Raw genomic sequence first — 11,986 nt, 5'->3', positions numbered from 1 at the left:
AGAGAGAGAGAGAGAATGAAAGATATTTTTTTTCTTAATTCTTAACATTAATGTCAAAACTGGCCAATTAACATAACATTTTGCCAAGAGAGAATCATTTTACATTTAAATTCAATATTTTAATTATACAACATCTCAATATGTCTGTGACTATCAAAATTGAAGCTGTAAGGTTCTAAAGTCGATTTTTATTAGGGCTGTAAAATATACGAGAATAAAAAAAAGAAATAATAAAAACATTACGTATGATGAGATTACTTGATCTCTCATTTGCGTACGAATTTGTGCGCAGAATGTAATGATATACAAATAATTTTCGATTTTTTATATCTCGAAATATATTTGAAAAATACTAAACAAACTGCTTCCTATAATCCGAACAAGCTATAAAAAATCCTATATCATAGGACTTAATGTAATAAATGATAATATCATGTAATACATGTAATAACTGTAACTTAAAATTACTAAAACACTACATAATTTCGCGACTTAAAATTCTAAAGTGTAAGTTTAAAACTATACAGTCTTTTTTGGTAAAACTTTATATATACATTATAATATATATATAGAACCTAGGAATCTCTCAGAGTTTCTATTCTCTGAAAAATTGTACGATTTGATAATATCTTCGCATCCTGGTTCTTAAACAGCCTTGCGATAAATTCTCGCTATTGTTCTACCATTATTTCATTTTATAATACGTTTGCTAAATACATACTGCAATGACCATGACTAAGAATGTTTTATTTGTATTTAACATGTATTATAACTCTTGCGGGAATTATTTTTTGTAAGATATTCTAGCACGTACATATACAAACGTTACGCATCGAATAATGCCAAATATGTAGACTTCACATATTCCTATCATTGAATTGTATTTCTCTCGGTGTGCTATCTTTATGATGAATTAGATGACTTTTATAACTACTTTCTAATATAACTAATAATTTTATCTTAATAACTTTGAAAATGCATTATACTTAATTACATTCAGAGAGAGAGAGAGAGAGAAAGAGAAAGAGAAATAGAGAGAAAAAGAGAGAGATTCACAATAAGTAAATATCTATTGTATAAACGAATGTTGTATGTTTGATACATTGATTTATAATACATACGATTCATTTAAAATATTACGAAATACACATAATTCATTTCACAATTTTTCAGATAATTATCAAACATCTCATCTCAATATATTCAATTTTTGAAATTTCTCTACGCGCCAAAATTGAAACGGCGACGAGTGTCCTTTATATCTAAATTAAATAGTAAAAGGAATTACATCTCTCGTACTTATATAATCAAAACTCATTTCGTTCTTCTAACATGATTGCGGAATCAATTTCCGTATTCAATCGTTTGACCATATACTTGAAATTCGATGGTCATAACATTTGCTTTCAATTAATTACTCTTTAAAAAATCCCAGGTAGCAAGCTGTCGTTATTTTGACGATAGTTAGCCATTTTAAATTACTAACATCATATGACATATCTAAGATGTAATAATGATATTATTTTTTTGACCAATTAATGACGTCATTTATTTATGACGTCTTTACAGTGTCATACTTAATGATGTCGAATAAATGCCAATTGTTCACGTACTAGTAACATTATTAGTGATCAATTAATAACGTCATAAATAAATTTATTCCGTTAATAACATGAAAATAATGATATATATGAAAATTTTGATATCAGTTTGTGACATTATTTATGTGAATAATAATATAAGAATTCACGTGATTTTTACGATGTTTAAACACTTATTATGATTTTTAAAATGAGATAGAAATTACAAAAGTAATTGAATTTATTAGAATATTTATAACTTCAATATTTAGCAAATTTGTTTATTTTTGTAATTTTTATTTCGTTTCAGGAACTGTATAGATTCGATAGAAGAATAATTAATTAATGATGTCAAGGTGACATCTTGCTACTGTTAATAACGAAAATATGACGTATATTTGACTACATCGACTTATGACATTATGTGATAAATCCACATCATGTTTACGATATTTAGACATCATTTTAAACGTCACATTCGTCATAAGAATGACTATTTAATGACATTAAATAGACGATACCTTGCTATCTGGGATATAACATGTATGCGAAAGAGAAATTTAGAGGATACATTTCTTAAGAAAGTTTCTTAAACTTTTTGTGTGATAGTATTAATTTTAAAATATCATATAAGTAGATAATGCAAATAATACAAAAAAAAGAAATTCATCTATTATTGTATGTACACACAGTATTTTCTATATCAGTAGCCCAGTCATCTCTAACAAAAAAGCTTATGAAATACATTTACTTAAAGAATATGTCGTTTAAAAAAGTTTGATTTATAATAATCTTAAAATATAAGCATAAAATAACCTAAATTAATATAAAAATGAATACATATACATATTTTATATAAATCAATATCTCCGCATTTTTTTAATGAAGAAAATACGACAGATGGCACAGCAAATATTTTTAATCCTCGCATATCTACAAACATGAAATTTATCATAAAATAAACAAGGAAATATTCCCTGCTTTCAAAATCATTTAATTCGGATACAACTGTATCACAGGATTAAAAATGTTTATGCTATTTGCCATTAATTTTTTTGTTTATAAGAAAAAATATAAACACTAACGCATTTAAAATAACAGTGATAGAAAAAATATATAGATGCATAAAAGCAAAAAATGATATTTACAACATTTAATATCTATATTGTATTTCAAGATGTTTAATTCATTGTCAACAATTATTATAATTGTTACTAAATTTGACAAACTTTTTTTAAAGTTATATCAAAAATTTGCATCAGAAATTTTTGTACAGTTTATACACAAAATAAACACATCGTATAGTATGATATGTATTCATACTCCGATTGCACATACTCCGATAATAGAAATCTATTATATAGTCAAAATACGTCTGAAAGTACAAGTGAATACATTAATAGTGTCCGATACGTTTACATCTAGGAAAACACTTTACGACATACAACTCACCAATTTTTTGTATTTGCATGTATGAAGTAGTTGAATTATCAATAAATAATCTAATAACAACCATGTTTGGAGCTCATAATTGAACGATAAATTATATGATATAAATACAATAAAAATGTTACATTATAATGATATTTGGTTATTAAATGTGAGCGTACAAAACACTATTAATGCATCCTGTACATACGTGTTAGTCACAAAATCTCTAAGCATTTACAAACATACATTCATAATTGTTACATTTAATATTCTGTATCTAATATCACATTATATCTTAATTACTCGGTTTATAAACAAATCTCACTTTGGTAAAAAAGATCACTGATATCTCAATACCAATAAAAATATCTAAATTCCCTACAAATGATTTATAAATTTTTATCTATAATAAAAATTGGAGTATATGCAATTCAGTTAGGTCAATTCGCGTTATTTATTTACACCTAATTATGGCGTATTCGTTCATTTTTATTTTGTAAATTCCTATGTGGAAAAGTTGGTTAGCGAAGCTATTATATATACTATATGGAACTATTCGGGACTATTAAGTTCCGAGCGCAATAATTTTGTTTTTCAAACACATTCGAAATATTCAAATAGACATAACAGACATTCACAGATAATATTCGAAATGATAGGGACGTTTACGATATCATGTAAGCAAACGGAAAATCGATTCCAATTAAAGCGCAGCTGTATTTTCAGATTATATTCGAAAAAGATAATTGTTAATTTTCTAATAAACCTTTCATATAAAAACTTTAAAAAGAAACATTAAAAAATACAATTAAAAATCTTGTAATGTATAAGTACTGAAAGATTTTTCTTTAATTTCTTTATTTTATTTCGTATTTATTAAAATGTCTATTATACTAATTGCCTGAATGTCTTGTATACGTCTGAAGAACAAAATTATTAATTAGACTCTCCGAGGCTAATTTGTTTCGTATGAAATCGTATGAAATATGTCTTTCAAATGTTCATGAATCGTTATTTTGTGTCCGTTTTCCATTATTATCGGGGCTCGACGAGGTACTGCCATTATTACTACTGCCTTCCTGTTTAACTGCCAGGACACCTTCATATAAAATACCATCAATATCTACACTAATTTCTAATTCTCTTCGTCTTGTAGGATCTAAAAAGAAAAAGAAATTATTGTAATAAATAGTTTTTATTTGCGAATAATATATACCGATTTAATCTTTTTAAACGAAAATTATATCATATATCAATAATTTGAGAATCAAAACCTCTATCTCTAGACTTACCGCGAGTGCTAACCATTTGTCTAATACGCAAGGAATGCACCATGTTATTTCCTTCAACATCGGATAAGAACATTCTTTTAGTAGAAGACGTTGGAGATGAAAGTTCACCAGGCTCTTGATTTCTCTTCAACTCTCCTCCAAATGATGGTGAACCAATGGATCTACTAGGGATTGGAAAAGAAACCGCATCCGATGATCTAATCGAATTTTCTTTTGCCTAAACTTAAACTAATTTTTTTCTCGCCAATATTAAATTCAATCTTATTTACCTATTTCCAGAATTTGCGAGATCTAAGGCTTCCCTCTGTGGTTCAGGACTATTTGCCGGTGCTAATGGTGAGTGAGACGATGATGGAGAGAAAGGTTGGGCTGCTGGATACATATTATTATTACCTGGACTGTACATATTCCATAAATGCAGTCCGGATTTAAATCCCTCTGTCATTGGTGGCGGTGTCGGTGTGCTACCTTGAATCATCGGATTGTTGGACATTGTGTTTCTGTCTCTCAATATCCTCAGCATATAATCTGAAACTATTCATACTCGATATTAGAAGTGTGATAATTAAACTAACTCTTAATACGTACGATTTGATCATTTGTGTCCTGTATATTTCTTTTCTTTGAAATACTAAGAACACATAGCTAAATAATATGATCTTTATCCTTTCTCTATTTTTTAAAATATACAATTTTATGAATATTTTTTAAAAATGTTAAAGTTTATGTAAAAATCACTTAATATTTTTTGTATATTTGTAAAAGTAATAAAAATTAACCCAGAATATAAATAACATGTGTTTAATAACAGAATATAAATAACATTTCCTTAATTAAATGTTCTTGATAATTCCAAACATGGATTTATGTAAATATGGATAAATTTCATTTAATGATTATTCTCTTCACGAGTCTTTATATGCTTTATTTATACAGAATAATATTAAAGTAATTTGTAACTTAATAGAAAACGATAATTATTTTAAAATGGAAAATATAATAAATGAATATAGAAGTTTTCATTCTGTTTGCGAGAATTCTGAAAACATAAAGTTAAAGTACTGTTCAGATCATACTGCTAAAAATAAATGAAACAAATAACTAAAATGTGTAAAATAATTTCAAATTTTATGAGACGATCGGCAATTGTTTTCCATGCAGTCTCTGTTAGTTTTGTTTTTAGCGTTGTCAAAAAAATCAATGCATCTTAATTTTGAACAATTCGTGTAAAGATAGAAATGTGATAGAATGAGTCACTCATCAACCTCCTCATAAAGTCTCATCAACCTCCGAATTTTACAAATTACTTTAAAATAAATGAAATTCAAATTAATTAGTTTTTAAAGTAAAATTTAAAATAAAAATTATGTATAAAAGCGATGATGTCCGATTGCGATGCGATTGCAATTATAACAATTCATTAAATATCTGATATAAATGAATTTCTTAATCATCTGGAATGTCATTGGATTATCACGCTTTGATTTCGTTATTCTGTTATTCTGATACATATATTATAAAACGACTGAATTTTATAGCAAATTTTTCTTTAACTGATTGCTCATCATGTCAAATTAAAGCGATGAAGCTTTGCTTATCCGCATAATTCTATCGAACATCTATATAAAGTAATTGAGAACTTATTTATTTAAAAAAAATAATTCTTGATCATGTTTAGTGATCGTTTTATAATGTTTTGTACAAAACTCAAAGTTCGAGCAAATGATCATCGATATCGTGAAAATTAATAAATTTTCGAGCTTATGTACAAATGAGCAATATATTAAAATGCAACATTTGTGATGAATGGATCAGTCAAAAATATCACGATATTTTGACCTCTGGGTATTCATTTGATATTATATGCCACAATAAGTAGCAATATTGCTACTCTAATGAGGATATATATCCACAAAACATCCGATCGCGTCGCACAAGGAAACGATCGAAGGAGAGTAGCGAATGCGATCGAAGCGCGACGTTACTCAGATCGCTGTCGGGCGCAGCGACGAGGTGGAAAGAGAGAAAGGGTAGGGAAATAGGAATGCTCGTTAGCGAGAGCCATCCGTTAACGCCTGTCTTCCGGAGGATCGTACAATCAATTATGCCTCCTTCGCTCTCGCATCATCATCTCCGGGGAGGCCCGAAGCATTACCTACCGATTTAAAATAAACCCGTATGCTCTACCTCCTCCTGTTTCCTTCTACCATTTTTTTCTATCTCGTCCCCTGATATCTTCCCTACTGTCGGGAAGTCTCTCATTTTTACTCTTTCCTGTACTCTTTTTCTATTTCTATTTCTGATATGGGGCGTGTTACGAATTGCCTTTCATTTGGAAAAGTATCATAGATAGAACTGAAGTTATTAACTATAATACTTTACGCTATAGCACAATGGTACACTGAAAGAAAAGATTGGCTGCTGCAGCAAATTAGATGGTAAAATATGAAATAGTATTTTTAATTAGCTGCAGCAGCTAATTTTTTATTACGTTAGCCTATCCGCAATGTCAATATAAGATTTCGATAGGCTAATGCAACCAAAAATTGGGTGCTGCAACTAATTAATAAAAATGCTGTGTCTTATTCAATCAATCTTTTCTTTCAGTGTAGTAACGTCAAACATATGTGATATGTGCGGAAAATGGAAATTTCACACGAATTTTAATGCAACAAAATTCGTGTGAAAAATTTTCGTCTTTGAAAAAGACAAAAATCACTTACGCTGATTAGGTGGAAGATTACCCAGATTTGGTGGAAGATGTTGCGGATGATGTTGCGGACCATGTGGATGTCCATTTACGACATGATGTTGCGATTCGTTCGCAGCCACCGCCATTTGGGCGATCGAGAGCGGCAACGGCATTGGATTTGGCGGCAGCGAGTTGTGCTGGTTTCGCGGTACTTGATTGTCAGGGTAAGCCGCGTAATTGTTCCTGCGACTCTCGCGACGATTTGTCTCGATCGCCGTCTGGAGTTGTTCTTGGGTCGATAGTCCCTCCTTCTCTTTCTCGTATGGATACAGATATTTCATGTACCTATTGATAAATTACTTTAATAAATATATATCTTTTCACAAGATAATAAAATCTATATATTTTGCTGAAATACTTAAAAATCTAGTTAGATACAGATTTAAAAATAATTTTGTTTGGACCAAAATAATTATGGAATGCTCAAAATAGTTGCTAAAATGTTAAAACTTTCTACAACATTGTCATTAACTGCGCTTAAACATTCTACATAATTATAATATTTTGATGGCCCAACGAAATTATTTTCAGATCTGTATCTATATAAGTTAAGTTTTTAGATAACCATAGAACTTTACTTCTTTCCGTGTAAAAGTTGTAACATGAAATATTCACAAACATAAGGATTTAAGAGATACAAAATATAGTCTTAAAACGGAATTCTTTAAATTTTATACAATAAAACAACGAAATCACATCATTAAGATAAATTTCATTCAAGATTTTTTTCTAAAAAGGTGTCAAACATTGAATGGATATAATTAGCTTGTGTTACTAGAAAGACGGGAAGATAGTTGGACGTCACAGTTCAAATTAATCGACACTGATTCTTGCCAGATGAATGCTGTCGCGAACAGATTTTGTTGAGGCCGACCGTATTTTCGTATTTTCTCCTCTATCTCGCATACATATCGTCGAGGAAAGATAGCCGGTTGCCGGAATGATGGATGCGCCATCGCGACGAGGTGAGGCGAGGCGACGCGAGACGATGTGACGCGACGCGACGCGACGCGACGCCGACGTTCCGTCGTGCACAAAGCGCGTTGCGCGGAGTTATTTTCACGAGCACACCCCTAGCATCGCGCCCGTGTAATTCATATTAGCCCGTACTTATAATGTGTCGGCGTCCTCCATCCCTCTTCTCCTGGCCCACGCATTTTCGCATCCTTCTCTTTTCCATTCCCGCGTAGCCTCTCTTCTCCGTCGCGCGTTCGACCGCGAGATGAGCGGGATGCCTCGCGCCGTCGTCTCTCCGACGAATCTCGCCGACGAATCTCTATTTAGAGATGTCTCGTCCTCTCCCGTCCCTCGCGAGGAGACGAGACATCGCAAACGGCAGATAAATCTTCGTCGCCACGCTGGATATGCTCGGTATTATATAAACGAATATATATCGTGCCAACGGTTCCAGGTTGTCACAACCCACCCCGCGAGATGTCCCGCTCGTGAAGAATCGCGCGGGGGATCCGACGTAGACGACATGTCGGCTAAGACGATGCACCTGTATGTCACGCCTCTAACTCGACACCTACGTTGTTTTATCTTCTCGTCGACAGTGAGCGCGTAATAACATGCTTGCAGGCCCGTGCGACATCTCTCGCTTTCTCGATCGCGAAATTCAATTCGAATTACACTGGCTAATATACATACAGGGTTGCGTTCCAAAATTCAACTCTGTCAACTCGAATATCGTTTTATCCTTGTCGGTTACCGAATGTTAAATAAAGATAAAAGATACTCAGAATTAATAGAGTCAAGTTTTGGAACGCAATCCTTAGATGGTATATAACCGTAATCTTATTATCTTCAGGGAATTTGAACTTTAACGCAGCTTCGGACTTGTGGATTAATTACAGAGATATTTATTTAGCGAAATATATGAATGGAGAAACGTTTGCTAACAACATGACTAAACGATGCAAATATGTGCGAATGGTATGATCCGCTATCATACGCGTATCTTGTACGACACGGACAGCTTTATCGAACACGATGATCTTGACGAGGCGACGCGCGTAAAAGTCACGGTATTCTTAGTCATTGCTACAGATTTTACGCTCGGATGACTCTTCGTCGACTAAGACGTATTGTATGCGAATTACGAAGGACATCATGTCTTGATGGACATCGTGTCTGTATAGGCGAGACCGGGGTTCCCGGATGAGAAACTTCACGATCTACTTACTGAGTTCGCAAAGTAAACGCGGCGGAAGTGATGCTTGCTGGTAGGCGAAGTCCTTTGATAATTTCCTGCCACAGCTTCTTGTTAATTACCTCGACCAGTCCACCTCGTAATACTACTAACTTGTAAAGCTCATAAAGATCCAATACGGATTTTGCCATGATGGGAAGTCGGCTGATGGGTGTACCTGTAAAATAAAGATGATTTTACGTATTTTATATATATACCTGCGTTTAACATCAAAATATTTTTATTCACTTTGAGAAAAAAGATTTCAATCTACGCAATATGCGTGAAATTTAAATTAAATGCATGTATAAAAATTGCACTGCTTTATTTTTCTGTAATCTTCGCAATAATCAATAAAATTGTATCGTATTATATCATATTCATATTTATTATTATAATATATTTATAATTAATCATAAAATACGATTCGTTGCTACGTAAAATATCCCCGACTAATAAAGATTCAGAAATTTTACGCTGATTTTAAGAGATTTCCTAATTACCTCGGAATTTCGCAAAATCAATAAACGACTGACTAATCAGACAGTAAGTGATGTAAACCATCCTTTATTAATTGCGTGATCAGTCAAGGCAGATTTTGCGAACGTCTTAAAGCACGACTAGCGTAAAACCGTTGGATTTTATGAGGTTTGTCCAGCGTGGGGCGTTAACAAGAGTAATAACGAATTCGCAACAATCACGCGAGTGGCGCAGTCTTTTACGATCTTCCTTAGGGTGTATCGCGTCAGATATACGGATAAAGAGAGAAAGAGAGAAAGCATAACCGATTAAAGATAGAAAACGAACACGAAGTGGAAAATTCAATGAGGTATCGAAGCGATTGTATTAAAAGTTATCGATTGGTGTTCGCTCTTATGAGCTTTGACACGATAAAAATGACGTTGCAAATAACATTTATGAATTATAACAAAAATTGACAACAAATTCTGTTTTTGATAATATTTGTCTGATAAAATAAATTAGCCTAATCCAGCACTAAAAAATTAATTGAGCCGTTTTAAAGAAAGACGCATGTATTATGAAATATAATGCCAAGATGTTGTGCATTCGAAATTATATACGACGTCACACGTGGAAGCCGATGATACGTAATAGTGTGAGAAATATTCCTCGTCAAGCGACATTCAGAAAGATACCAAGAAATTCTTTAGTTAATTCGTGTACGCGTATTATCGCCGCCTACTATGGTAGCCAGGCCATCGAATTTTACGAGGTTGCCTGAACCACGAGTTAACGGAGTGTTAACAAGAGCAGCAGTGCCCGCGACTATCGTGCGCTTAAACTACGTAAACGTAAACGCACCTTTACGACCTTTCGAGTTGGCGTAATCTGAGGTTTAGAGTCGTGCATAAATGCACCGAGCGACGTTCTGAAACGAATGAACGATTGAAAATCTTTCACGAGGTAAAATCATAGTAACGCTCCAAACATTAAAAGCGCGTGTCATTTTTTTATCTCGAGATAAAGAAAAATCTATAACTTTCAGTTTCAGCAATAAATTGAAATAAGACCCTTGCATCATCAAGCATATCGCAATTTAATTTCTTATTTTTTATACTCTTAATTTTTACGTTCTCAACAAAACTGTGTGAAGCTCGAAAATTGTCGATAACTCGATCCTTCGCCGCGTGGTGGTCGCCGTTTTCCACGGAGCCGGTAAATTTTACGAGTTTGTCCAAAGGTTCGAGTTAACAGGGCGTTAACAAGGGCAATACTTGCGACTATCGCGCGTGCGGAGCCCGCTTTTGCGGCTCTTTACGAGCTCGCGAACGATTCTGTAAGAGATGCCTCGGTACGCGGGAACACGTTGTACGAACACGCAGACAACACAGACGTAGATACGGACAATGAGAAAGAGAAGCGCACGTTCGCGGCGCGGCGCCGTATCGCAGGATCGTTTATCCGCCATCGAGAACGATGAAGGAGGCTGCCGCCATTTCTGACCGACGAGAGGAGGCAATAAAACCGCGCTGCTCAGGGTAGGGGAACCAGCAATTTCGGGCTATCGAGCATGCTCCCTTCGGGTTTATTATTGGCCCTGCAATTATTGTTGATATACGCGCAACCCGGCAACCCGCGCTTAATGTTCCTATGTAGGGCGCGGCGATAAAAGCTGCACAACATGGCGACCAATACTCGCGTTCCCTCTCGTCCCTTGCATTGCGCGAGACTCCTCGGTGAAAATGCAATCGATGGCAGCGATGCATCGAGTATCTGATCATCTTCCTCTCGTTATTTATGCTACAGTGCTTCATGAAATTTCTCGCAATACAATATTCTAACAAAGTATCAACTTTCTCTCGATATGAATCATGATGTATAAGACCAAATAAGTAGTGTAGTTTCTTAATGAATGACTAAGGTAAAAGAATCAAATAGAAAAAGATACGTAAAAATTATACGTTGCTTTATATTTTATAAATTCGAATTTTCAAATTTTTTAAATTCTTAAAGAGACAGAAAAAGATTTGTAAAGTTACGCTTATCCTTCTTACGCGATGTAATATTCCTCGACGTGAGATTGACGAGAAAAGGAGGGGCGATACAAAACAGCGGGAGTGAATGCTCAGGAAGATAAAATAGTGAGAGAAAGGAGAGGATAGGGAGAGAAAGAGTAAAAGGGAAATAAGAGAAAGGAAGAGGGACGAACAAAGAGAGAAGAGAGAGAGAGAGAGAGAGAGAGAGAAGGAGAGAGAAGAGAGAGAACAGAGAGGAGGAA

At 33.6% G+C, this 11,986-nt stretch overlaps 1 protein-coding gene across 1 annotated transcript in view; it reads right to left on the bottom strand.

Annotated features, from left to right (window-relative positions):
* Positions 1-4,012: 4,012 nt before the first annotated feature.
* Positions 4,013-11,986, bottom strand: part of LOC105622024 (protein dead ringer homolog) — a 119,509-nt gene continuing 111,535 nt past the window's right edge. Inside the window, exons 5-9 of the mRNA XM_012203805.1 lie at positions 9,241-9,424; positions 7,027-7,340; positions 4,573-4,837; positions 4,304-4,467; positions 4,013-4,170 (exon numbers count right to left, since the gene is read on the bottom strand). Coding sequence (XP_012059195.1) covers positions 4,013-4,170; positions 4,304-4,467; positions 4,573-4,837; positions 7,027-7,340; positions 9,241-9,424 — 1,085 coding nt within the window. The remainder of the gene's footprint in view (positions 4,171-4,303; positions 4,468-4,572; positions 4,838-7,026; positions 7,341-9,240; positions 9,425-11,986) is intronic.

Source organism: Atta cephalotes (assembly GCF_000143395.1).
Source record: "Atta cephalotes unplaced genomic scaffold scaffold00001, whole genome shotgun sequence".
In the NCBI taxonomy this organism is placed as follows: Eukaryota; Metazoa; Arthropoda; class Insecta; order Hymenoptera; family Formicidae; genus Atta; species Atta cephalotes.
Note: the sequence above shows the minus strand (reverse complement) of the source record. Positions and strands in the feature narration are given on the sequence as shown.